The sequence below is a fragment of the Eucyclogobius newberryi genome, unplaced genomic scaffold, assembly GCF_026437365.1.
Source record: "Eucyclogobius newberryi isolate DKJ021-1_F unplaced genomic scaffold, fEucNew1.0.hap1 SCAF_2, whole genome shotgun sequence".
NCBI classification, from domain to species: Eukaryota; Metazoa; Chordata; class Actinopteri; order Gobiiformes; family Gobiidae; genus Eucyclogobius; species Eucyclogobius newberryi.
The window spans coordinates 17911545-17934171 of record NW_027315834.1 but is presented as its reverse complement, the minus strand read 5'-3'; the positions used below and the strand labels follow the sequence as shown (position 1 = coordinate 17934171).

Genomic DNA, 22627 nt, shown 5'->3' with positions numbered 1-22627 from the left:
TGACAATTATATTTAATCACCCAGGTTCCTCGAGATACAGCTTCCTACGGGGTCCACAGGGAGCACTAACTTTAATATGCTACAGAGCCATACCAGACCTATAAATACATGTCTACACATGACTATATTTACTATTGGCTATACTATTTTTAATTCCAACAATAAAAAAGGCTGTATACTGAGCCTCTTTGTGCAGCGCTGATGTTTGAGGCAATAACCTTATTCCTGTCCAGGGCCACTTTAAAGACTGCTTACAAATAATGGAAAATACTGCTGGTAAGTGTGCACATAAATATGGGTTTCTATTTGAGAATTTAATTAACCATCAAAATCACCAGTTGGAATCCATTCTTTCATCTGTTTGTGTTGGAAAGTGTCTCCATACCTTCCAAACCTGGTGAAGTCAGTTGCTCAGTCATTTTGGGGGATCTGTTATGATTTTAGTGTTTATGGCTGTGACGCATTCCAAATGAAAGTTTTCCATCACTGAGTGAGGTCTTCTCTGTAGCACCCACTCACACCCAGTCTCGCTCTGTATCACCTCCCAGAGCTCAGCCTGCTGACCAAAGACCTGAACATGATCATGCTTTGATTTATTCTGATGCATTTTGCCTGTATTGTAAGTTATTTTTACCTTTATTTAACCAGGAATTTAAAAAACTCAAATTAAAAATCTCTTTTGAGTGTCCTGGCCAAGAGGCAGCAGCATAATAGCACACAATTAATCCAGATATTACACAAACACAAGGTTTCCTTCACAAAAATAGCATTTATTTTCCTCTGAGCTGCTGTTGATCTCATAAGACCGCTAACTAAGATAGGGATCCCAAAGTGTTGAGCTTACTCTTTAATGCAGACCACAGGCAACAGTTTAGAGGCCGTTATATTACAAGCCACCGTCAAAACACCATCACCTTGAGTTTGTTTTTTGATGACAGGTGTGAGGCTGCTTTTTCCTTTTAACTTAATTTGTCTACATTTTTATGGGGATTAGGTACTGTACACCTGGATTTCCTCTTATTTTAGGAAATTATTGTATTTGCCAAGTTATTAAGTATGAACACCACTCTTGAAAGTACACTGCCATCCTCTGGACAAAATGTGCAAGCACTGGAGTTGGGCTCATTTACATGAGAAGTACTAAATGTAGCAGGGTTGATCACTTTGCAACATTCAGCTTTCAATGCACCTAGAAAAAAACGAACTATTTTTGGCATCACAATCATTACTTGAATCGCCCATGCCAGCTTTTTGAAGCCCAATCTCAACAGATCTCAAGAAGGTAAGCCAGTCAGGACCTGGTTAGTCCTTGGATGGGAGACCACTGGGGTGTGGCTTTAGTGCAAACTGAGCACATGAACAATTGTTGGTGGTCAGAGGGGCCCCAGGGCAACCATAAGGAGCTCGCTGGAGTGAGTGACTGCCATAATGTAGAGCATCTTTGAGTGTCAAAATCATGTCAAGTAATTCACGCCTGACACTGACAGCACAAAAGAACCAGCTGAACTCACCCTGAATGTACGCTCCTGACCCCAATGATCCCTTGCAGTCCCATCCAACTATCAGCCAATACGCGGTCTCACCACAACATAGAACCTCATGTCAAACATCCTTGTGGCTAAGAAATGCTCATGTAGTGATCCGTGTGCCCAAAGCACAGAAGGGCATCAGCCAAGACACCAGAGGAACCAAACCCCTACACGTAGTTGAGAGAACAGTCGTTCAAGTATGCAGAACCCGACAAACAAACCTGTGCACTGCCTGGATTTATACAATAAACAGCTTCACTCTGCCAGTGACCAGACATTCTACAGGAGTAATAAGATACAGACCAGACATGAAAGCTCCTCGCCATGCATGAAGGGTTCCATCAAAAATCCAGCACCCTGACACTGTTCACTAGTCGTAAGGAAGGAGGCCAAGGACTAGTGAGTGTGAGCGCCACAATGCAGGACGTAGTATCCAAGATCCACCAATACGTCAAGGACGAGGTCCCAAACAGAAGACATTCTGAAAGTCTCGAGGTGCAAGAGGGACCATCATGGGAAGACAAGCCCCTACATGGGATGTACCACCGGAATCAAGAAATCCTACCAATGGATAGAAAGAGCCAGTCTGAAGGACAGAGGCCCTGATCATGGCAGCACCGGAACAGGCCCTGAACATCAGATCAATAGAGGCCCAGGTCTACCACACCAGAAGACCCAAGGTGTAGGCTAGCAGGGACAGCATACATGGAGCGCCATAACCAGGTGGCTGGCATGTACAGAAACATCTGTGCAGAATACAGGCTAGAGACCCAAAGGTGGTAGAACATGATGGAACCAAGATCCTGTGGGACTTACAGATACAGACTGACAGGTGTGGAAGTGGTGCCCGTGGTCATTGCACCTGACCCACAAACTAAAGTGGCTACAGCAGATCCCAGGACTTAACAAATGTAATATTTGTAACACATTTTTAAATAAAATTACTCACGTCAGTTTTGCCGCGTACACACACAATTGTTCCCTTCCCTTTATTTACCCTGGTCTTCACATTGTAGTCTGGTGTATGAAATGGAAACTTATGGGCTACTTTCAAAACCCAACAGTTGGAGCAAATCCCATTTTGACCCATATTCATTAAAACAAAGACTGTATTTTTGTCATTTTATTTCTGCACAAAACCACAAACATTAGAAGAAGGTGTTTGGTCTCTTGGTGGTGAAACGTGGTTTGTGCTGACGGCGCAGGACCCTATGGGGCAGAGGGAACTTGATCTTGGAGTCCTGAAAAGAGGAAAATGTTTGGTAAGAGACTACTGAGGACAAATTTACCCCCAAACTAAATATTTTATGCAAAATTCAATTTTGCACAATATTATCTGAAAGTTTGCAAATATTTTTTTGGGAACGTGACATTGATGTTTTTTTTGCATTGAAAGAACTATTAACATTTCTGTAGATTTCCTATTTTGCAATTCTTCATCTTAGACTGAAAACACTTGTTTCCTTAAAAGTTAGTCTCCACACCCAGAAACTATTTATATTTTAAAATGTAGCCAGTTTCTAACCACCAGATTCTGAGTGAAATTAAAAAGCTGGAAGAGGAATCTGGCCTGTACTTTTGCGGGGTTGTTAACTGGCACTGACAATGCTGGACAGTCCAGAGATAGACCCGCTTTTTGTGCACCATTAGAAGAGATACTCACGTGGAACTGCTTGATGGCAGGTCTGCGGCATTTGTTGGCCGGGATAATCTGAACTTTCATGATCTGGATGGCATGAGCACGAGCGCGATGGCGAGCTCCCATATCACGATCTGCACACATTAAACACCATTACAGCAAAAAATTTGAGATTTTTACAGGACTGGACAAATTTGAATCAAGACCACGATTTTGTCATAAAAGTGAACCATTGAATATAAAAAAGGCGCAGCTAAACTAAATTTACCAAGAAAAAAATAAATTGCGCGTCTATATGCCGCAGTTGTCCACGAAGTAACATGTGGCGCGGACCAGGAAATGTTCATTCATTGTGGGGGGGTTATAAAATACTGACCACCGTATCGCATGTCCGCTCGCCACATGCAACTCTGCATTTAGTCTAAATTCCGATTAGATACGTTTCTCACAGAATTTTGAAGCTTAACATACAGAGGAAATGACCGAACCCCTTCATTTCATGCTCTCCAAATCTGGCTCTGCTCCTGCGTTTGTACGTAGCGAGTGAGCAAGAGGGAGAACTTCCCACTAGAGCCCCCCCTACAGGATAACAATTCCCTCTGCAGCCAGAAGATGGCCCCCAATTCAAGTAGTCCCATAATAGTAGTCTTTAAAATGTTGATATGGCTTAGTAACAGTATATGTTGAGCAAAACTTAAGGAAATATCTGGAGGAATATTGTAGTTTGTGTCACTTACAGCACTGAGTGACAGCTCCAGAGGTGGTCAGATCCCTGTACTCTCTGTACATGTTGTGGGTGCCACTACGAGAGTCATAACGCAGCCAAATGCCAAAGTTCTTCACCTTCAGTGGAGTTTTCTCATGAACCTGAAAGGGAGGAAACCATAGGTACCAAAGGTAAACAAGCTATACACACACACTTTATTTACAAGTAAAGTCAAATCTTACCAGTCCACAGTAGACTGTCTCACCAGACGCCTTCTTCATTTTTCTCAGTTGAGACACAAAGTACCAGAAGCGAGACTTGGCCACAACATGGTTGGGGGCAAAGATCCTCATCCGATAGAGAGGAGGTGCAGGGTTTTTGGCAGAGGGCAGCAGACGCCCAATGACTTTATACTCCCTAAGCTGAACAAGACAACATTTTAGCACGCACATCAGAGTTTGACAAACACTTCATAAGGATACATTTAACATGTTGATCCTTGAATTCACTTTCAACGGCACTGAAGAAGCAACAGAGAAAGGCGACAAGGAACAATTTACTATCTGCACACCAGACAAGATCATACCATTACCAAGATATGAACTTTGGGTTTGGGTGCATTTTTGGCCTTCAGGGCATTCAATAACTAGCAACTATAAATCATATTTAAAGAAACAAAATCGATTGTCGATTTGAATAATTACCACTACTGACAATATAATCTGTTTATTTTCCACTAACAACGACGGTTTTCCGTATTTAAACAAGCAAGTCATCTTTAGAACGTTAAAGAGGGACATAAGCAGGACACACTGAATCTCATTACAATCACCATCGTCCACATGGTGCTGACGACGCCATGTTGTAGCCGCTAAAACTCCGCAAGGAAAATGTCATATCGAACTATGAAAACGCATATTTACGACACACTATCGGCGGGTGGTGGTTGAATGATATCTTAATGCGTTCATTGGCACAGTTTCTGGTGTGTATGCCAAAACCACATCCTAAAGTAAGGGTTTTACGTACTGTGCCGGACGCCTTCATGGTGCCTCTCGCTCACTGCCACGGTAAAAGAGGAAGTTGGAGGGCGGAGTCAGTGTACGTCAAATACACGCCGGAACTACGCCATATCACGTGACTCATGCTCTTTCTATCATTTAGTGCCGATATTATAATAGATCCATGTTTAGTGCACGGAACATGAATCTATTAAGAATATTTACATCTACAGAACACTTTACATACCAAATGAATTCGTTAGTTCAGTGGTTTCCAACTTTGTTCTCTCAGTGACCCTTATTGTACCAGAAGGAACCAGAAAAACAGGACCAGAAAACGCATTGATTAAAGGTTAAATTAAAGCTGGGATCATAAGATAAATAGGTTAGGGGTTTTTAATAAATAATTCAAAGCTATTAAGTGGTAGCAATAATTCAAAAAATAAATCAAAACAATATTAGCAAAGTTAATGCTTTCCCTTCGTTATAATTTTAGTAACTTGCTTGGTTATGCTAGTGTAGGCCTGGAATAATAACCTTTTTGTTTTTTCAAGGTACAATTTAATAAATAAGTACAGGAAAATGTAGGCAACAGTTTTGGAAACAAAAACAACAAAGTGAAGTAACGTGCACATTGTTGGATATGTGTACAAAAGCTGACAATGACAGCAAAAGCTTAATAGTCAGAATAAAAAAGGTTCTAATAAGTAGCATTTACAGTGCACACTTGGATTTAGCTTATAGTATAAAATAGTTAAAGCAATGTTTGCTATCAAGCAGCCTACATTCAGCTGGAGGAACTATTTTTTTCATACAACACTGGAAGGTGCCCTGATTTCGTGAAAAATCCACACACACACACCCACACACAACACTGATGACTGATTTTGATCAATGGCTTCATCTCGGAGTGCAAACCGGTGCTGACGTTAACATTTCAACTTAATCTGTTGTGACCTCTGACTATGACTGTCCGTTTTGGATTTGGTCTGTACCATGTGGTTGAATCCTTGTTTACCAGTCATTTCTGAACATGATTTATATATCCAGGGAAGTTTACTTCACATAGAAAAAGCACAGGTATCCAGTGATATAAGAGATTTGTGAAGGAATGGATTATGATTGCTGGATCTTTGGAAGCCTTGGCTGGTCAATTGTGAAATAATGAAGGTATAAAATTAAAAAAAAAAAAAAATTACATTGGGTCTAAGATTTAAGGCTTGAGGAGCACACTTTGGGAGAAAATATATTATAATATCATATCTGTTCATTTGAATACCCCCAAATCACTTGATCATTTTCAATTTTGTGACAGTGTAAATGCACAATACTCTTCCCTTTGTAAAGTTTGGTTCTGTTCAGCTTCTTCTTTGATACAGGGTCAAAATAAAGGTAAAAGCAAAATGTACAGTATGTTAGTAGGCAAGTTAGAAAAATGGTTCTATACCCACCACAGCTCATCTTCAATACTTTTTGTTGTTTAATGAAAGATCTCCCTTAAAAACAGATCACATCCCTTTTTAGAAAAAATGCTATAAATAAATTAAAATGAACTTAAACACAAGAGCAGTAAAAACAATACACTATCTGAATGTATGGATGCAATGATGCGGAAGTCACACAATTTAAGCAGAATAAATATACATAACAAGGGAGAGATTAATTGACCTACTTATTGTTAATTAGCTGTAATGGTCTGTTAATATCAACTCCAATATCTGACCCACGTAGAACCTTCTCATTTCAAATTCAAGTTTTTTTTCTCAAACAGAGCTACATAGAACGTGAGACTTAAAAGCACCTGCTGCGGTGGATAAAAACATAAAAAGATCCAATTCGCATAGTCTCAATGATCAGTGACGTAGCAGAATATTTACAGGAAAGCTGACATTCTTTTATTCTCATGGTCCAAGTCCAGCCAGTGCCATTTCACACCCGGTCACGTGCTCCTCCCCATTGCTGTTTCCATAGAGACGACCTTCCTGTCCAAACAGCAGGAAATTAAAAGAAAGAAGAGGCACTTCTTGAATGGCTGGTTTTGATCGTCCCAGATGTCAGATGTTTGCAACTGTTTGACTACAGGTGGCGCTGTTGTCTTAGGGGCCTACAGCAGGGAGGCACTTGGTAACGATGCTGGGTGGCGAGATGCTATGTCATCAGAATAGGCTTCTGCCGCACTTCGAGGATGTCTAGGGGTGAAAACATGCAAAAATAACACTTCAGTAAGTACACAACACATGAGAATACACCAAGGCATTTTTCTACGGACAATGGCAGTACATGCCAGAGAAGTAATTCATGTTTCTAAAAGCAGATTGAATATTTCAAATGAAGTTGTTTTTGAGAAGAAGATCTGAATCTTGTCCAAACAAAGATACCCACAAAAAACAGGGTTAAACGAGGTCTAAACGGGGTCTCATGATGACTAGCTCAAGTACGAAATTCCCTCCATGACCTCTGACCTGTAGTGATGCGGTGCAGTGGCAGAGTGATGTAGGTCAGGTGGGAGTAGAGCAGGAAGTAGTCCTCTGTCCGATTCAGTTTGAGCCAGGAGCCAACGAGGGAGCGGCCCGTTCCCGACAAAGAGCGAGAACGCAGGTTGGTGGCTGTGTGGATATCTAAATATAGAAAATATCAAAAGTTTCTAAAAATTGAATAAATAAAATATGTTCTTTAATCATACAACTGCACTTAATTCTAAAGTCATGAAAAAAAATGATATTTGCAGAATGTAACCATTCTGTTGGGGGGTTTGCCACCTGCTTGTCTCAGCGGAGATGTTATTATTTTGCCTGATATGTTCCACAGTATGGCATTAAACTTGTATAGCTTGCGTTAATTCAATTACACCTGTTCTTATTGCTCAAAAATGCCTTGAAAAAACGCATTCTTACCATGAGCCGAGTCAACTCTCCACAGATCTGACATGTAACCTGGCCTAGTATTGTCACCTGCTTATCTCCACAGAGTAAAATATGGTTAATGCCATACTGTGGAATATCCCAAGCAAAACAAAAACAGAGGGCTGGTATCGGACCCATGACCTAGTGCACAAGATTTCTATCCAAAAAGTATATTATGGTATTTAAGATTACCATAATATACTTTATTTACTAACTAGTGCAGTATATATTTATGCACTGATTTCCTTTCCTAAACATTTTCAACATTTACCGTACTTTTATTTATTTATAAATTCGTACAAGATACACTTCTAAAATGTCTGCTTTATGTTACTATTTCTATTAAAATATACCTTAAAGTGAGTGCCAAGTTAGTTCGGCCTAAATAATTTCACTAGATGGGTTAGTGAAGTGGCGTTACCGTCATCATCCTCCTCCCTGAAAAACTCCTCGCTGTCGTTGGCAGAGTGAGACTTCTTCATCTCAGCAATTCGGTTTCGAGGTACTTTGCGGCGTAGTGACGGTGAGAAAAAGGAGGGTCTGTTTCGTTCCGGGGTCGGAGGAGTGCTGAACGATGTTACCTACAACAAGCCCACATATACAGTTAGAAATTAACACGCTGCCAGACCTCTAGCCTTCTGACAAAAAGTTTGACTATAATAATACCGCTGAAAGTATTTTGCTTCTATAAAACATGTATCCAAGCATGATGACTGAATACCATCCACCAACATCTATTATTGATTACGACCTCATTTCAGCAGAGTCAAAATGAGGGTCTTTACTAAGCAAGTTTGAAATAAAGGAGAATAAATGGAGTTGCTCTTACCTTTTCATGCATTGGTGACATCTGGTCTTCCTCTGTGCCACAAGGGGACGTGTCACCAGTCGGGACTCTGCTAACAGCCATCTCTGCGTGCCCTTTGCCTTGAGGACCTTTCATCCTCACAAACTCCATGTTGTTGTACTTATAGAAGCCGAATGACATACGTTGGGCCATTTTAGCAGCAACGCTCACCTAAAGCACAGATATAATCAGAACGTGATTGAGCACAAGCGAGTGTGGGAATTATATTATGCTTATATATAAAATAAAATAATTATACATACAAAAGGACATATTATGCTAAAGCAACATTAGACAGCCTCATCATTCCTGCATGTTTGAGTAATCCTGTAAAGTCCTGCAACTGAGAAGGGATAAGAAAATTCCCGCTTTCACCTGCCTATTCCCACCCAAATCGCGGTACTTAGTTCTGATTATTTGAAAAATTAAGACTCTTGAGTTGAGTGACACAAGTAGGGTTCTAAAAAGCCACTTTTCAAAAATGTAACAAAACATGTATATGACAATCTGCTATGGTGAAATGTCACTATGAAGAGGCTCGTCAGTTCTGCAGTTTTGAACGGGAAGTCAATGGAATATTATCAAGCCGTTTTAGAGCAATATTGTGATTTACAATGAACAAAATGTAAAATGATCTACTTCTGTTATAGTTGAATACTAATCACATGGACAAAAACCCAATATCTCCTTTAAGACATGTCATCATGTTCATGGGTCTCACCCGGTTGTCGTAGACCTTTCTCAGTGCTTCGTAGCGAATAGATCCCTGGAAGATGACTCCCTGGAAAGTGTTGCTTTTGTCACTCGCCACCAGCTCCACGCACACCATCTCTCCCTCGCCCACAGTCATATCACTGAACACCTACAACAATAAAAGACATCAACATCTCAATTTCAAGGTCAAAACATCAGAATTACAAATATTTTCATTGTTCAAACCCTAAATGGCCCATTGATTTGAAAATGATCTGCTTTCGCCTGCTGACCAATAGTGAATCAGAAAAGGGTGACACATCAAATGTACAATAGAAGGAGGCGAGTTGCTGAGACAGTTTCTGGTCATCAGTGGAAGGGGGGTTGACGAGCAGTTGGTGAGAAGCCAGAGCCCACTCCACACAGAGGCAGGGTGGATGTTGGAGAACTGCTGCTTCTGATGCGTATTGTACTGTGATCAGGCTCCCGACACCTCCATGCTAAATCCATACTTTGCATCTTTGTAGTGCTCTCTGTCACCGGCCCTGTGCGCTACCTCCTTCTGCTGCCTTAACTGCCCCAGTTTTGGTATGAATCAGGGTTTGTCATTGTTGAAAGTGACTTTGGTGTGGGAACACAAACGCACGCACGCATACACACACACGCACGATTTAATACATTTTCTCACCTCCTCAAAATTATCAATCATGAAGAAGATGTTTGGGTAGCTCATCTTGGACTCTTCTCCTTTGCTGTCCATTGCATGTTTACTGGGTGAAGCAAACACCTCCTGGAAGAAGTATAAAAACATGTAAACATAGGAAAAAGTTAAATTAAGCAGTTGTGTTGTCACAGTTCTCTCACACCTGACATTTCTTTTTATGGATGTGGATATCCCCTGCATCTGAGCGTGTGCAGACTGCACATGTCACAATATAATCCAGCTGGAGAAGTTTGGGAGAGAAGCACAACATTACATGAGGACCTGAATCCAACGCACACTGTACACAGATATCTATCGATGTACTGCATCTAATCCTGATTACCTTCTGCAGAATAAGATTCAGGTAGACACTCTCCTCCCAGTCTATGTCAGGATCTCCGAGGCCTGGCAGTTTCTTAGAGTCTCTCCTGAACACCTCCACCTCCACCTTGCACATCGAATGCGTCACAATTATGAAAGCAAACACCTTTAATAAAAAAACACAAGGCTCAATCATCTTCTCACCTTTTTGCCCTCTGTGTCGTCAGTGTTGACATAAGACAACTTCCGCCGAACGTAGAAGAGCATGTCGTCTTGTCGTGGAGCCCACTTCTCCATGAAGTATGTGGAAAACATCCATGTCCAAAACACAATGCGGTCATCCTTAAAGCAACCTGAAGGAACAAATTCATGATATTAACAGAGCATTATTTTGCTGGTCGCACCAAGGAACAGTGACTACATTCAGTCAAAGAACAATGAAGGGACACTTGCAATAACATCACAGAGTCAGATGACCACCCCCACACAGCCCCAAGGGTGCTCTACCATCTACTGGCACCTGCTACTTATTAACTATTGCCAAGCAACCGGAAGTTCAACTTACTGCTCGAGCTACTTTAGGAGAAAACCTGAAAATACTGCCGCCATTACCATTTTTATGTTCTAACTTCCCAAATATGTGGTCTGTGGTCAATATAACCGTTTTGAACTATGCTTTTAACATTTTTGCACAGTACAATACAGACTTCAGTAGGGTCCAATAACCTCTACAGTACATACTTGTTTATATTGATTGGCAGTTGCAAAAATGCCATTGATTGATTGTACACAAATGATGTCAATGAGATAACAGCACGTCAAGTTCTGTATACAAATCATTTTCCCTTGAAAATTACTCACTATCAACAAAAGACCGTGGATGTCACTAATAATTCATTTACCAAAATGTCATCTGCATCTGAGAGGGTTTTGTTTTTCAGGTTATTTTTTATATCTCATGTTTAGCTGCTGCAGAAGATGTCCAGATAAAAATGTGATGCTATTTGTAGTTGGACATCCCATTTCAAAAGTACTGTGTAATGATTGTGTTTCCCATTTATAAGTTGATTGCAGTTTGACCAAAACTGAAGAGACAGGACAGAATCCTGCCAATGGCAGACAAAGCCAAAAATATTGCATTGTCTGGAATGTTCCACATCTTTCGTATATTTATTATTCAGTTTACATTTCTGTAGAAATACCTTGAAAAAGACAACACATTCTTACTGTGAGCTCCTCCCACAGATCTGCCCTGTAACGTGGAATGATGGTATCATATCTCCATGGAGATAAGATGTTAAATGCTATACTTTAGCAAAGCAATAACACCTCCATTGTGACAAGGTGGTGGACCCTCCACCAGAAAACTTACACAGAGAACCTTCATTGTTGTTGTGAACCCTGAGGGCCACCATACTTTTAAGACCAGATTCAAGTTTATGTTCTACTTTTGCTTTTGTTCACCAACACCACAATGTAAAACGTCTGGAAAAAACACATGTTACAGAGTGAGACGTTGATGCATCAGGTGAACCAGAATCATGTCATGAGATTATCACTACATGATGAGGAATTGATAACACAGCTTTTGCCCATGCAGGAGACATCACGTGGGGCTGTTTAACGCCAAAGGGGCCACAGTTGGATTTTGTGAGTCAGAAATACACATATTTTGACAAATCAAAAAGAAGCAAAATTGTTGAATCTACTGTGGTATACTGGGACATGATATGCTCACTGATATCAGTATCTCAACAGTATTAGCCATAAACATGACGTCCATCACATGCACAAGCGGCAAGATAAAACCATGAACAAAGCTCTATTGACCTCACTGTCAGAACAAATGACCTACAAAAAGCTTCACTATAGTCCCCAGATCCAGCTGACGCTTATTTGCACAATATCCTCTAGAGACAAGGATGAAGAGAAACTACCAACCCACAGTCCAGTCTTATTCCACAAACCCCTTAAGGTGTACTCTGGTCTATTCAGAAAGTTAGTCCTTCCATAGACTTGTTTCATCCTGGTTTAGTCAACTGATGTGGTATGGTTGCAAGTGTGAACACAACCTACATCAGATTGAATGGAGTTTGATGTAGCCTACTCTAAATCTGTAACAATTTGTTCTTCTGATCCCGTTTGAGGGCTTCTGAAATCAAGGCTTTGGCTATCTTCTCTTCATCTCCCTCTGTAAAGGTCTGCACAAATGTGGACAGGAGGGTTTTCCATCTCTATGATTACCATTACCAGCATGGCGACTACCATTGTTGTTGCCGAGTCGTGGTATAGAAAATCCATTCAGCACATAAGGGTCATGTGATGAACTCGTTAAAGAAGAGGTCTCGTTGACGTTAAGATTGGCGGTAATGTAACACTTGGATACCAACCGCCATAAAACACCAAAGAAGAATTAGATTAAGAAGTTAAACGAGATAAAGACGTGTTGTCGCGGGGGAGTAACAAAAAGGAGATCGGAGCCAAATGTTCTCACTTTTGTGCTGTAAACCAGATAAAGGCCACGCGGACGCACGCTCACCGAGTCCGCTGAGCTCCTGTCTGATGCTGAGTCGGTTCCGCTCGTCGGCGATGGCCTTCAGCATCTGCCCCAGGGATTGGTCCAGGTCTCCGTTGTCCTCCTCCACAGCGGGCCCGACGGCATCACACAAACCGGGTACAGACGCCATCTCCGCGCTGGGATCATGACAGTCCAATCCAACAACCACCGACAGCGGCTGCAGCGCGGAGCAGTGCGACGGAGAGGCTCCCGGGGCCTTGGGTGTTGTAGACTGAGAATGGGAGACTCCTTTTAGGCCGAGCCCGCTCTCCCGTGATCTTCGGCCGGGGGAAAGCGCAAACAGACAGCAGACAGTGGCCACACGGGGAGACGGGTTCTTCTGTTGTGTGGATCAGCTGGAAACACCCCTAACACTTCCGGTAACAATACGACGCTCTTAAAGAGACACAACAGCAGAAGGATTACCGCTTTCGAGCAGAGTGACGATAACAGCTGATTACAAAGTCCGATCGTTGTGGTTTAACCAAAGCAAAAGTTAGTACAAATCAAAGTAGTTGTTTATTGAGTAATTTCGCGTTACACCAAATCAACTGTGTAAACTCCGCCCATTCCTACAGAGCTGGTGATATATCAAGCGCACACCTTGTTTTAAGACAAAGGATGACGTCAATTCTATACGTATAAAAAACATTAAGTAGCCGATTGTTTAGTAAAGCACAGTGGTCATATTTGTCCAATATCTACGTATAAAATATGTTTCTGAAAGGATTTATTTGGTCCAACTGGATTCTAATAGGCTTCATGAGCCATGGTATAAATCTAGGACTTTCTAAAATCGAAGATCTCATGTAATAAGTTCACACAAGATTAAAAGTGTTTGCATTTTAATTGGACAATTGTGTTACACAGCTCAAGGAGCTGTAGTTCCAAAAATCTGTGCTGCAATGACACCAAACTCATTACCTCCTTACTTGTGGGCATCCAGGGAAGCAACATTGAGAATGGACTCACACAAGTGCCTGGGCATAACAAACTGGACTGGACTCATAACACAGATGCACAGTACAGAAAGGACCAGAGCAGGCTGTCATTCAAAGTGTTTTTTTTTTGGAGTGAGGACCTTCTGACTTTGTGGTGGCAACAGCCATGATGGGAGCAGCAGCATCACAGAGAAAAGAGAGGGAAGAAGGGACACCCTGATCAGCTTCAGTGACAGACTGATCCACTCTTGCTGTGTGAAGGAGAGGTTCTGCAAGTTGCCTTCCCACTTTCAGACTGTAAAATGTGATTTATTCTGTCGATTTGTTCCATCATCTTGAAACAGTATACATACAGAAAGTGTACATTTGTGAAGCCAACATTATAAACTGAACCACACAATGTATTAATAACAAATGTCAAAATCCCGCCTTGTCTTATGGCAATTCTGTCTTGTCCCATCATCGTTAAGTATCAGATATTGTATAACAATATTTTTGGCCCATAGGTGTTATTAGACAGGAAAAACAGCATGAAATGGGTATGAGAGAGAAGAGAGGACATGACATGCTGTAAATGTTGGGAGTCGAGATTCACACAAAACAAGTGGGTTATTTAACTTTAGTGACTGATTCATATTTCAATATATACAATTTAGTTAACATAATAAAATACAATTTAACACACAAAAACGCCACTGTTGACAACTGTCAGATGAAACCTTTCTCTCTGCCTCGTGATCTGGGATGATAGCGTTGAAATGGATCAATAGGGAATGGTCTCTGGTCAATATCACCAATAATTCGTGGAACAATAGGTTCAAAAATTGGCGGAAAGCCAAATGGAACAGGGCTTGGATATGGAGGAAGGTAACGATGAGGCCTTGGATATGGAGGAAGGTAATGATGAGGTTGCCGTTGCTGACATTCCTTGTGAATTTTGTATTGTCTTCTATAAAGCTGAAAATGTATTTAACATTTTAAACAATTCAACATCCAAAGTACGTATTATGTATTTTCAGCTCACCTCTTTCCAGTTGGTGTCTCTGGAACGATTCCTAGCATCAGGATCTAGTGACAAACAAGCAATTCACATTAAATCATAATCCTTTTGACAAACAGTGCAGAACCATTAATATATGATTACAACTAATATATGATTACAACTATATTTGATTACTGAAATCCAATAGAGCGCTGATGCTCAAACCTGGGAGATACATACATTTTCTTCTAGTTGTTTTAAGAAATGATTCCATGTTCTCCCATATTGCTCTCACCTCTGAAGTCTCGCAGAAAGAGATGCTTCCACAGTGTAGAGTCAGATGTAGTATTCAGAAAGTGTCTGCTGACCATGGACAGCCTTGTCAGAGAGTGTACATCCAGTAGCCTTAGCACTCTGAGGAGGAGCTCCGGTGGAAGAGCCGATAGACCAAAGGCTACAGGCAAAGCCATGGCTAAAGAGGCCAAACAGAACAAAACAGTAAGTACAAGATATATCAAGACTGTAAATACAGAAGTAGTGGAGCACACCTTCTCTAGCAGCAGCAATCAGAGGATATGCTAGGAAGTCTTTGTATATTCTGGACAGTTTCTTCAGACATTTGAAAGCTGCAGCAGCATGCTCCCCTAAATACACAAGAAAAATGAGGTATGGTGAGACTCCAGCCCACTATGTTGACTTCTGGAAAGTACTCAGTCTCTAACACTTCAAGTGAAACAAGTTGCCTACCTGGCCACTCATTGGTCACATAGCTGGATGGATCCAAACATAGGTTACCAACTGCACACGCTTTTTCATTAACTTTCAAAGTTGCTACAGGAGAGAAACATTTTTTTAAACCTCACATGAAGGAAGAGATTCTCTTAATGTATCACAAAATTACCATTAATGACAAGTGTAGGGCCGGTGCACACAGCTGCCAGAATTGCTAGGGTGTTTTCACATAGAGCGTGGCTGTACTTCAGCTTGTAAACACCCCCTGCTCCTCTCCACCCAGCAGGCATGTCCACTGACTGGAGCTCACATCCCTGCACAGACAGTCAAGACAAACTATGAGTTTTCCCCTGAAAATAATAGTTAAACAAAGACATTATTTGTCAATTTGCAGATACATCTTCTAAACATGTTTTTTTTTAAACCTAACTGCATATCACACCTCATGAGTAAATCCTGTTTCGAGCATCAGCAAGTGTCCAACTACAATGATGGCATCACTAGGACTTGTGCTGTGGGCTCCATGATAGAGGAGTTCAAGAGAAAGAGGAGCTTGACCATCTTCTGCTTCACTGCATAACATGGGCTCCCAACTGGGGACGGCCTGTTCAGACTCCAAGACTTTACTGTGAATGGCAGAGCTGCTGCAGCCGGGCTATAGCAGTTGAAGAAAAAAAGAATTATAGCTTTTCTCTAAACTCCCGTCACTCGATTGGTATACATGCAGACAATTTTATAGTTCCATTTCTTTGTTTACTGTAAACAATGAATTTAACAAACACTAACTTCATTGTATGATATCAAAGTTGTCTGCTGGGTCTGAGTCTGACTAGCAGTATTGTTGTTATGCGTCTGCTCAGCGGAGGCAGAAGATGAAACAGCAACAACATGTCCAGGCAGTATGACACAGATCAAATCTCCAGATACGATCCCACAAGATGATAGAGTCTGTCCATCACCTGAAAGAGGTTCTGTGCCATTTAAGGATAGGCTGAACTCTGTGGTGGTACTGGAAGAAAACAAAAACAAGGGCCTACTTAAGTTTTGAATGCTTTTGGTACATTCATGCAGTTAAGTCTGACCTCAGGCCCTGTGAAGGCAGCAGTGTCTGCCTGATATGGTCTGAAAGCTCTGATAAAGTAGGGTCTTCTTCAGGAAGCTCCACACGGCTGCTCTGCCCGTTGAGTCGAACTCGTAGATTCATTCTAAAAAAGGAACGTTTTCACTTTAATCACTACTTGTAGTCACTAGGGTTATTTTTATATAACGGTAGAGAAATACTACAATTTGCATGTAACCCAAGGGCTTGTTGAAAGGCATTATAATATTGCGTCACAAAGTACATGATTTCTTATCGTAAATCTTTGACATTCCGCTGAATCATGTTTGTTTAGCAATGCAAAATCACTTTTCAATTTGATAAAGGTACTGTTAAACTGAAGAGTCCGTTAAATCAAGGTTCACAAACCACAAAAACAATAAACTATAAAATAGACTACGACCATAATTCCACTTCCCACAATAACAAACGCACTGCATGAACAAACTAAAGTTAGCTACACAACGTGCACATTTTATAAGTTTCAGTTTTCGTTATTCGGATCCAACTAAAACAAGCTACAAATGTCGGCTAATATAATTCTTTAACAACATTGATAAATTACTCTGGCTTGGCTCAGCACTTACTTCTCACAAGTATTTCATGAAGAAAAGTTACATTTATGAGAAGTTCATTTCTCCTGCTATATTCCTTCTTCTTCGGTGTTTAATGGTGGTTGGTATCCAAGTGTTACACCACCGCCACCCACTGTAGTTCCACGTCACTGCAGACCTTATTCTTCTTATTCTTCATCTGTAACTGTTGTTGTTGTTGTTGTTTTATGGCGGTTGGCATCCGAGTGTTGCATTACCGCCAGACTGTATTCCTTAGACTGTTGTTGCTGTTGTTATTGTTTTATGGCAGTCGACAGCATTACCGCCAGACTTTATTCCCCAGACTTTGTCGTAGTCCTAAAAGTTGTTCTTCCAGTGCTTTGACCTCCAGTGCTTTGACAAAGCCCAAGAGGTCATGAGATGCCTTTGTCATTGTATCCTATAGAAGTTCTTCCTCCCCTCAGACTTTGTCGTAGTCCTTAGAAATTCTTATTCCATTGCTTTGGAAGTACAAAGCCCATGAGGTCATGGGACGTCTTTGTTGTTGTTGTCCTCTTCTGCTTCTTCTTTGGGGTCGAACGCGGCTTTGAAATGTGATTCAAAGCGCTGATCACGTGATTTAGATGGGTCATAAAGCTTGTCACGTGACTCAGACGGTTCACGACCCGCTGTTGTTTCACGGGTGTGTCACTAGGGGGCTCTCGTCTCGATCCTGAGTTCATGGGGGACTTTAAGCGAACAACAACAGGGGGGTTAGGGTTGGGTTGGCAGGGGTTGACTAAAGAATGAAGTCTAAGTCAAAACAAGTCTAAACAAAGAATAGGTGGCGGTGATGTAACGCTTGGATACCAACCGCCATAAAACACCAAAGAAGAAGTAACATTTGGACACGAAGAAGAAGAGTCAGCGCTGGAATAATGTCTAAAGAATAAAGTCTAAAGTATAAAGTCGGAAGAATAAAGCCTAAAGAATAAGATGTACAACAACAGTAGGTGGCGGTAATGTGACACTTGGATACCCTGGAATAAAGCCGGTTGGTCTCTGACGCAACAACTATTCTAGTCACAAAGACGTATCATGACCTCATAGGCTTTGTAACACCAAAGCAATGGGAGGAGTACTTTTACGGACTACGACAGAGTCTGAGGACTACGAAACGTCTGAGGAATAAAGTCTGGCGGTAATGCAACACTCGGATGCCAACCGCCATAAAACAACAACAACAACAACAACAACAACAACAACAACAACACTTGGATACCAACCTTCATAAACACTGAAGAAGAAGAAGAAGAAGAAGAAGAAGAAGAAGAAGAAGAAGAAGAAGAAGAAGAAGAACAACAACAACAACAACAACAACAACAACAACAACAACAACAACAACAACAACAACAACAACAACAACAACAACAACAACAACAACAACAACAACAACAACAACAACAACAACAGAGTCTGTTTGGTTTCAAACCTATGACTCTACAAAGTTTAAAAAGGTCTGCAGTTGGCTGTCAGCCGCAATTAAAAGCAGCAGCAACAACAACAACAACAGCAACAACAAAAACAACAACATCGTCTAGAGTTTGAACCACTTTCTCACACTGTCATCTGATGGTGTCACATTGGGGACACCATGTTGGCCCGCTGAATTTCAAGAGTTCAAGAGCCATATAGTATATTATGATTTTGTGTCAAGAGCTACCCTGTCCTCCTTGGATTTTGCTGCTTTTCCAATGTAAGAGAATAAAAATCACAAGTAAATTAAATAAAATAGACTGCGTCCCTCCACAGAAGGGATGTAGGCCAATTTTAAATAATACCTTAAATGTAAAAAAACACAAACAAAATGTATTTTTATAAAATGTATATTTTCAATATTAATATTTAATATTTTTTAATATATTCTAGAATCACAGTTGCGTCAATAATACACACAACTAAAATGCGAAGTTTTTTTTATTGACAACCATAGCACTGTGGATATGGTAGTAGTGAAACATACCACTAGATGTCACTCTGAAGAAGTGTTCTTCTGCTGTGTTTTATGGCAGTTGGTATCCAAGCACAATATAAATAGATCCATGCATTACCGCCATCTACTTCTTCTTATTCCACCTACTGTAGTTGTGCGCCCTAGACTTTAGACTTTAGTCTTTAGATTTTATTTTTTAGACTTTATTATTTAGACTCTAGTCTTTAGACTTTACACTTTAGACTTTACTCTTCAGACTTCTCCGTTTTTCTTCTTACAACTCAAACGCAACGTGAAATCGCGAATCACAATGTATATTTTTCCCGGATGGGCTTCCGTACTGCCCTGGTGACAGACCATTCATACAGAAGCTACATAACATTATTTCTGAAGTTTTGTTCATTTGACATTCAAAGACATGAGCCGAAGTTACAACGATGAGCTGCAGTACTTGGACAAGATCAGCAGTAATTGCTGGCGGATTAAAAAGGGCTTTGTGCCCAACATGCAGGTGACGCAAACGACTTGAACGTGCTTAGCTTCTTAGCTTCTTGAATTATGAATAATATGTCCTTTTAGGTTGAAGGAAACTTCTATGTGAACGAATCCCTGGAGAAATTGATGTTTGAGGAGCTTCGTAACGCCAGTCGAGGAGGAGGTTAGTGCATTTCTTTCTGAAACGTTTTTTTCTGAATAGCCCTGTCAGCTCACAACTTGGTGCATTTATGTATTTACTGCCCACTCCAAGTCAATGTGGCGAGTGACTTGGCGGATGGTATGATGTGTAAAATGTGTATGGTATTTTTCTCCAACCTGTCACACCAGTCCGAAAGTATCTGCTTAATAACCATAAACCTACTTTTAGGTATTGGTGGATTCCTCCCAGCAATGAAACAGATTGGAAACGTGGCAGCACTGCCTGGAATTGTACACGTAAGCTTCAATAATGTTGTAGACTATCTCTCCATGGAAATGTTTTATATGTAATATATTATTTAATAGATAAAATGGGCACATGTGTAATATTGCCATAGAGATCCATAGGTCTTCCTGATGTCCATTCTGGATATGGATTTGCAATTGGAAACATGGCAGCTTTTGATATGGATAACCCTGAAGCTGTGGTTTCCCCAGGTATGCCAGTACAACTATTTTTCTATAAACTGTAATGTAATTTTGCACTGCAGACACAATGAGACGCATTCTACACCTTACATTTGACACGGAAGTTGGTCATTAAAGAAGATATAATTTGAAAATAATTATATTTCTGCAGGTGGTGTCGGCTTTGATATAAACTGCGGAGTGCGTTTGCTACGGACAAATCTTGATGAGTGCGATGTCCAGCCAGTAAAAGAGCAGTTGGCTCAGGCTCTGTTTGATCATATCCCTGTGGGAGTGGGATCCAAAGGAGTTATTCCCATGAGTGCCAAGTAGGTGCAATTTATACAAACTAAAAGACAGTATAAATAACAGTTTCCTCCCCTTCTATTGGTTTGATTTTTGTCTTTTTTGCCAGAGACCTTGAGGAAGCTCTGGAGATGGGTGTGGACTGGTCTCTCAGGGAAGGCTATGCCTGGGCTGAGGATAAAGAGCACTGTGAGGAGTATGGCAGGATGTTGCAGGCAGATCCCAATAAAGTTTCATCCAAGGCCAAGAAGAGGGGACTGCCACAGGTAACAACAGCCACCGCTTAGTGCATGTAATTGTAATATGTCTCTTGCTGTTTTGTCTATTTGTGCATTTGTCAAATAAGTTCTGTGTGTGGAAAATGATCTCCCCTTGAGCACAATCAAGTCTAAAGATTATATTTTGGAAAACAAGTTTTAATTGGAAAAATGCTATTCTTGTGGTGCAGCTGGGAACCCTTGGGGCAGGAAATCATTACGCTGAAATCCAGGTTGTGGATGAAATATACAATGACTATGCTGCTAAAAAAATGGGCATTGACCATAAAGGCCAGGTGTGTGTGATGATCCACAGCGGAAGCAGAGGTCTTGGCCACCAAGTTGCCACTGGTATTTATATTTATAAATGTTTATTGAATTAACACTGCTGATCAAGTAACATACATTACATGATCATATCTTTAATTGGCCCTGTTACAGATGCCTTAGTTGCCATGGAGAAGGCAATGAAAAGGGACAAGATCACTGTGAACGACCGTCAGCTGGCATGTGCCCGAATCTTTTCACAGGAAGGACAAGACTATCTAAAAGGCATGGCTGCGGCTGGCAACTATGCCTGGGTCAACCGTTCATCTATGACCTTCCTCACTAGACAGGTGGGAACTGCATTTACAATAATTAATGTTCAATTTGCAAGCAGTTGTTTTGAGTTAATGTATATACATTTTTGTATCAGGCCTTTTCTAAAGTTTTTGGGACTACACCCGACGACTTGGATATGCATGTCATCTATGACGTTTCCCACAATATTGCTAAAGTTGAGGAACACATTGTTGATGGAAAACAGAAAACACTGTTAATCCATCGCAAAGGCTCCACCAGGGCCTTCCCCCCTCACCATCCACTCATTCCTGTTGACTACCAGGTCCGTACAACATACACCTTAGTCCCTTAAGTGACCAGTTCCATTAACTGCACCTTCTTTTCAGCTCACAGGTCAGCCGGTGTTAATAGGTGGAACCATGGGAACATGCAGTTATGTCTTAACTGGCACAGAGAAAGGGATGACTGAAACATTTGGCACAACATGTCATGGAGCGGTACGTAGTTTAACCTTTAATTTTAAGTCCTGCTTGCACAGTTGTGGTCAAGAAAGGGTTATCTCGTAAGGTTGATGCTTGATCTGGCTTCTGTCCTCGAGTCCCAGACCATGTTTATGTACATTATTGTAAGTGGTGAAGGTGGTTGGCAGACATGTTTCTGTCTGGCATCTCTTACTATGGCAGCAGCTTACACCACTGTGGTGGAGTTTGTGAATGATGCATTGTAAAGCTTGTGTCTCAAGAGTACTATATAATATCAATGTGTAATTATGCCTGTCATTCATATGGTCCAGGGCCGAGCCCTCTCTAGAGCAAAGTCACGCAGAAACTTGGACTTCCAGGATGTGTTGGACAAACTCGCTGATAAGGGTATAGCTATCCGAGTGGCTTCACCCAAGCTAGTGATGGAGGAGGTTGGTAATAGAAGGCTACTTTATATTATTCATATTTAAAATATTCAGGAGTGGAATTAAAGTTTTTTTTTTTCTGTTATAGGCTCCTGAATCATACAAAAATGTGACAGATGTTGTAAACACGTGCCACGATGCTGGAATCAGCAAAAAAGCCATCAAACTGCGACCAATAGCTGTGATTAAAGGATGAACATTTAAGACCATAGCCACATCTCTAGAAGAAAATGCTGAGATTTGTTTATCTGGCTTTATTTTGTTTGAAAAAAATCTGTTTGCCTTAAATGTGGTTTGAATAAGTGTTACA

The 22627-nt window shown here is 41.0% G+C and overlaps 4 protein-coding genes and 1 non-coding gene across 6 annotated transcripts; 1 reads left to right on the top strand and 4 right to left on the bottom strand.

The window, feature by feature from the left end:
• Positions 1-2637: 2637 nt before the first annotated feature.
• Positions 2638-5024, bottom strand: rpl18a (ribosomal protein L18a). Its single transcript, XM_072453925.1, has 5 exons — positions 4904-5024; positions 4117-4296; positions 3906-4035; positions 3193-3302; positions 2638-2770 (listed from the first exon to the last, which is right to left on the bottom strand). Exons 1-5 carry the CDS (start codon positions 4919-4921, stop codon positions 2678-2680), a joined length of 531 nt encoding a protein of 176 aa, XP_072310026.1. The 5' UTR covers positions 4922-5024; the 3' UTR covers positions 2638-2677.
• On the bottom strand, positions 4362-4496 carry LOC140368463 (small nucleolar RNA SNORA68). The gene has a single exon (XR_011928174.1). It is a non-coding gene; the product is annotated as a small nucleolar RNA SNORA68 (small nucleolar RNA).
• Positions 5025-5434: 410 nt separating the features above from the next.
• Positions 5435-13257, bottom strand: kiaa0930. The gene is made up of 10 exons (XM_072453924.1): positions 12882-13257; positions 10547-10695; positions 10365-10469; positions 10185-10262; positions 10007-10108; positions 9347-9487; positions 8608-8796; positions 8200-8359; positions 7338-7493; positions 5435-7064 (listed from the first exon to the last, which is right to left on the bottom strand). Exons 1-10 carry the CDS (start codon positions 13027-13029, stop codon positions 7024-7026), a joined length of 1269 nt encoding a protein of 422 aa, XP_072310025.1. The 5' UTR covers positions 13030-13257; the 3' UTR covers positions 5435-7023.
• An 890-nt stretch (positions 13258-14147) lies between these two features.
• Positions 14148-17259, bottom strand: fbxo7 (F-box protein 7). 2 transcript variants are annotated; one of them, XM_072454201.1, is made up of 11 exons: positions 17241-17259; positions 16637-16759; positions 16341-16563; positions 15997-16209; positions 15724-15868; positions 15570-15653; positions 15371-15466; positions 15118-15294; positions 14865-14908; positions 14738-14797; positions 14148-14707 (listed from the first exon to the last, which is right to left on the bottom strand). In XM_072454201.1, the coding sequence occupies exons 2-11, from the start codon at positions 16756-16758 to the stop codon at positions 14549-14551; spliced, it is 1323 nt and encodes a 440-aa protein (XP_072310302.1). In that variant the 5' UTR covers position 16759; positions 17241-17259; the 3' UTR covers positions 14148-14548. The 2 variants fall into 2 exon arrangements, with proteins under 2 accessions (XP_072310302.1, XP_072310301.1); XM_072454200.1 differs by having other exon boundaries at positions 14148-14797.
• A 2232-nt stretch (positions 17260-19491) lies between these two features.
• rtcb (RNA 2',3'-cyclic phosphate and 5'-OH ligase) lies at positions 19492-22524 on the top strand. Its single transcript, XM_072453922.1, has 12 exons — positions 19492-19690; positions 19759-19837; positions 20045-20112; positions 20214-20313; positions 20456-20612; positions 20699-20855; positions 21038-21197; positions 21288-21463; positions 21544-21732; positions 21797-21907; positions 22204-22323; positions 22406-22524. The coding sequence occupies exons 1-12, from the start codon at positions 19598-19600 to the stop codon at positions 22511-22513; spliced, it is 1518 nt and encodes a 505-aa protein (XP_072310023.1). The 5' UTR covers positions 19492-19597; the 3' UTR covers positions 22514-22524.
• Positions 22525-22627: the final 103 nt, after the last annotated feature.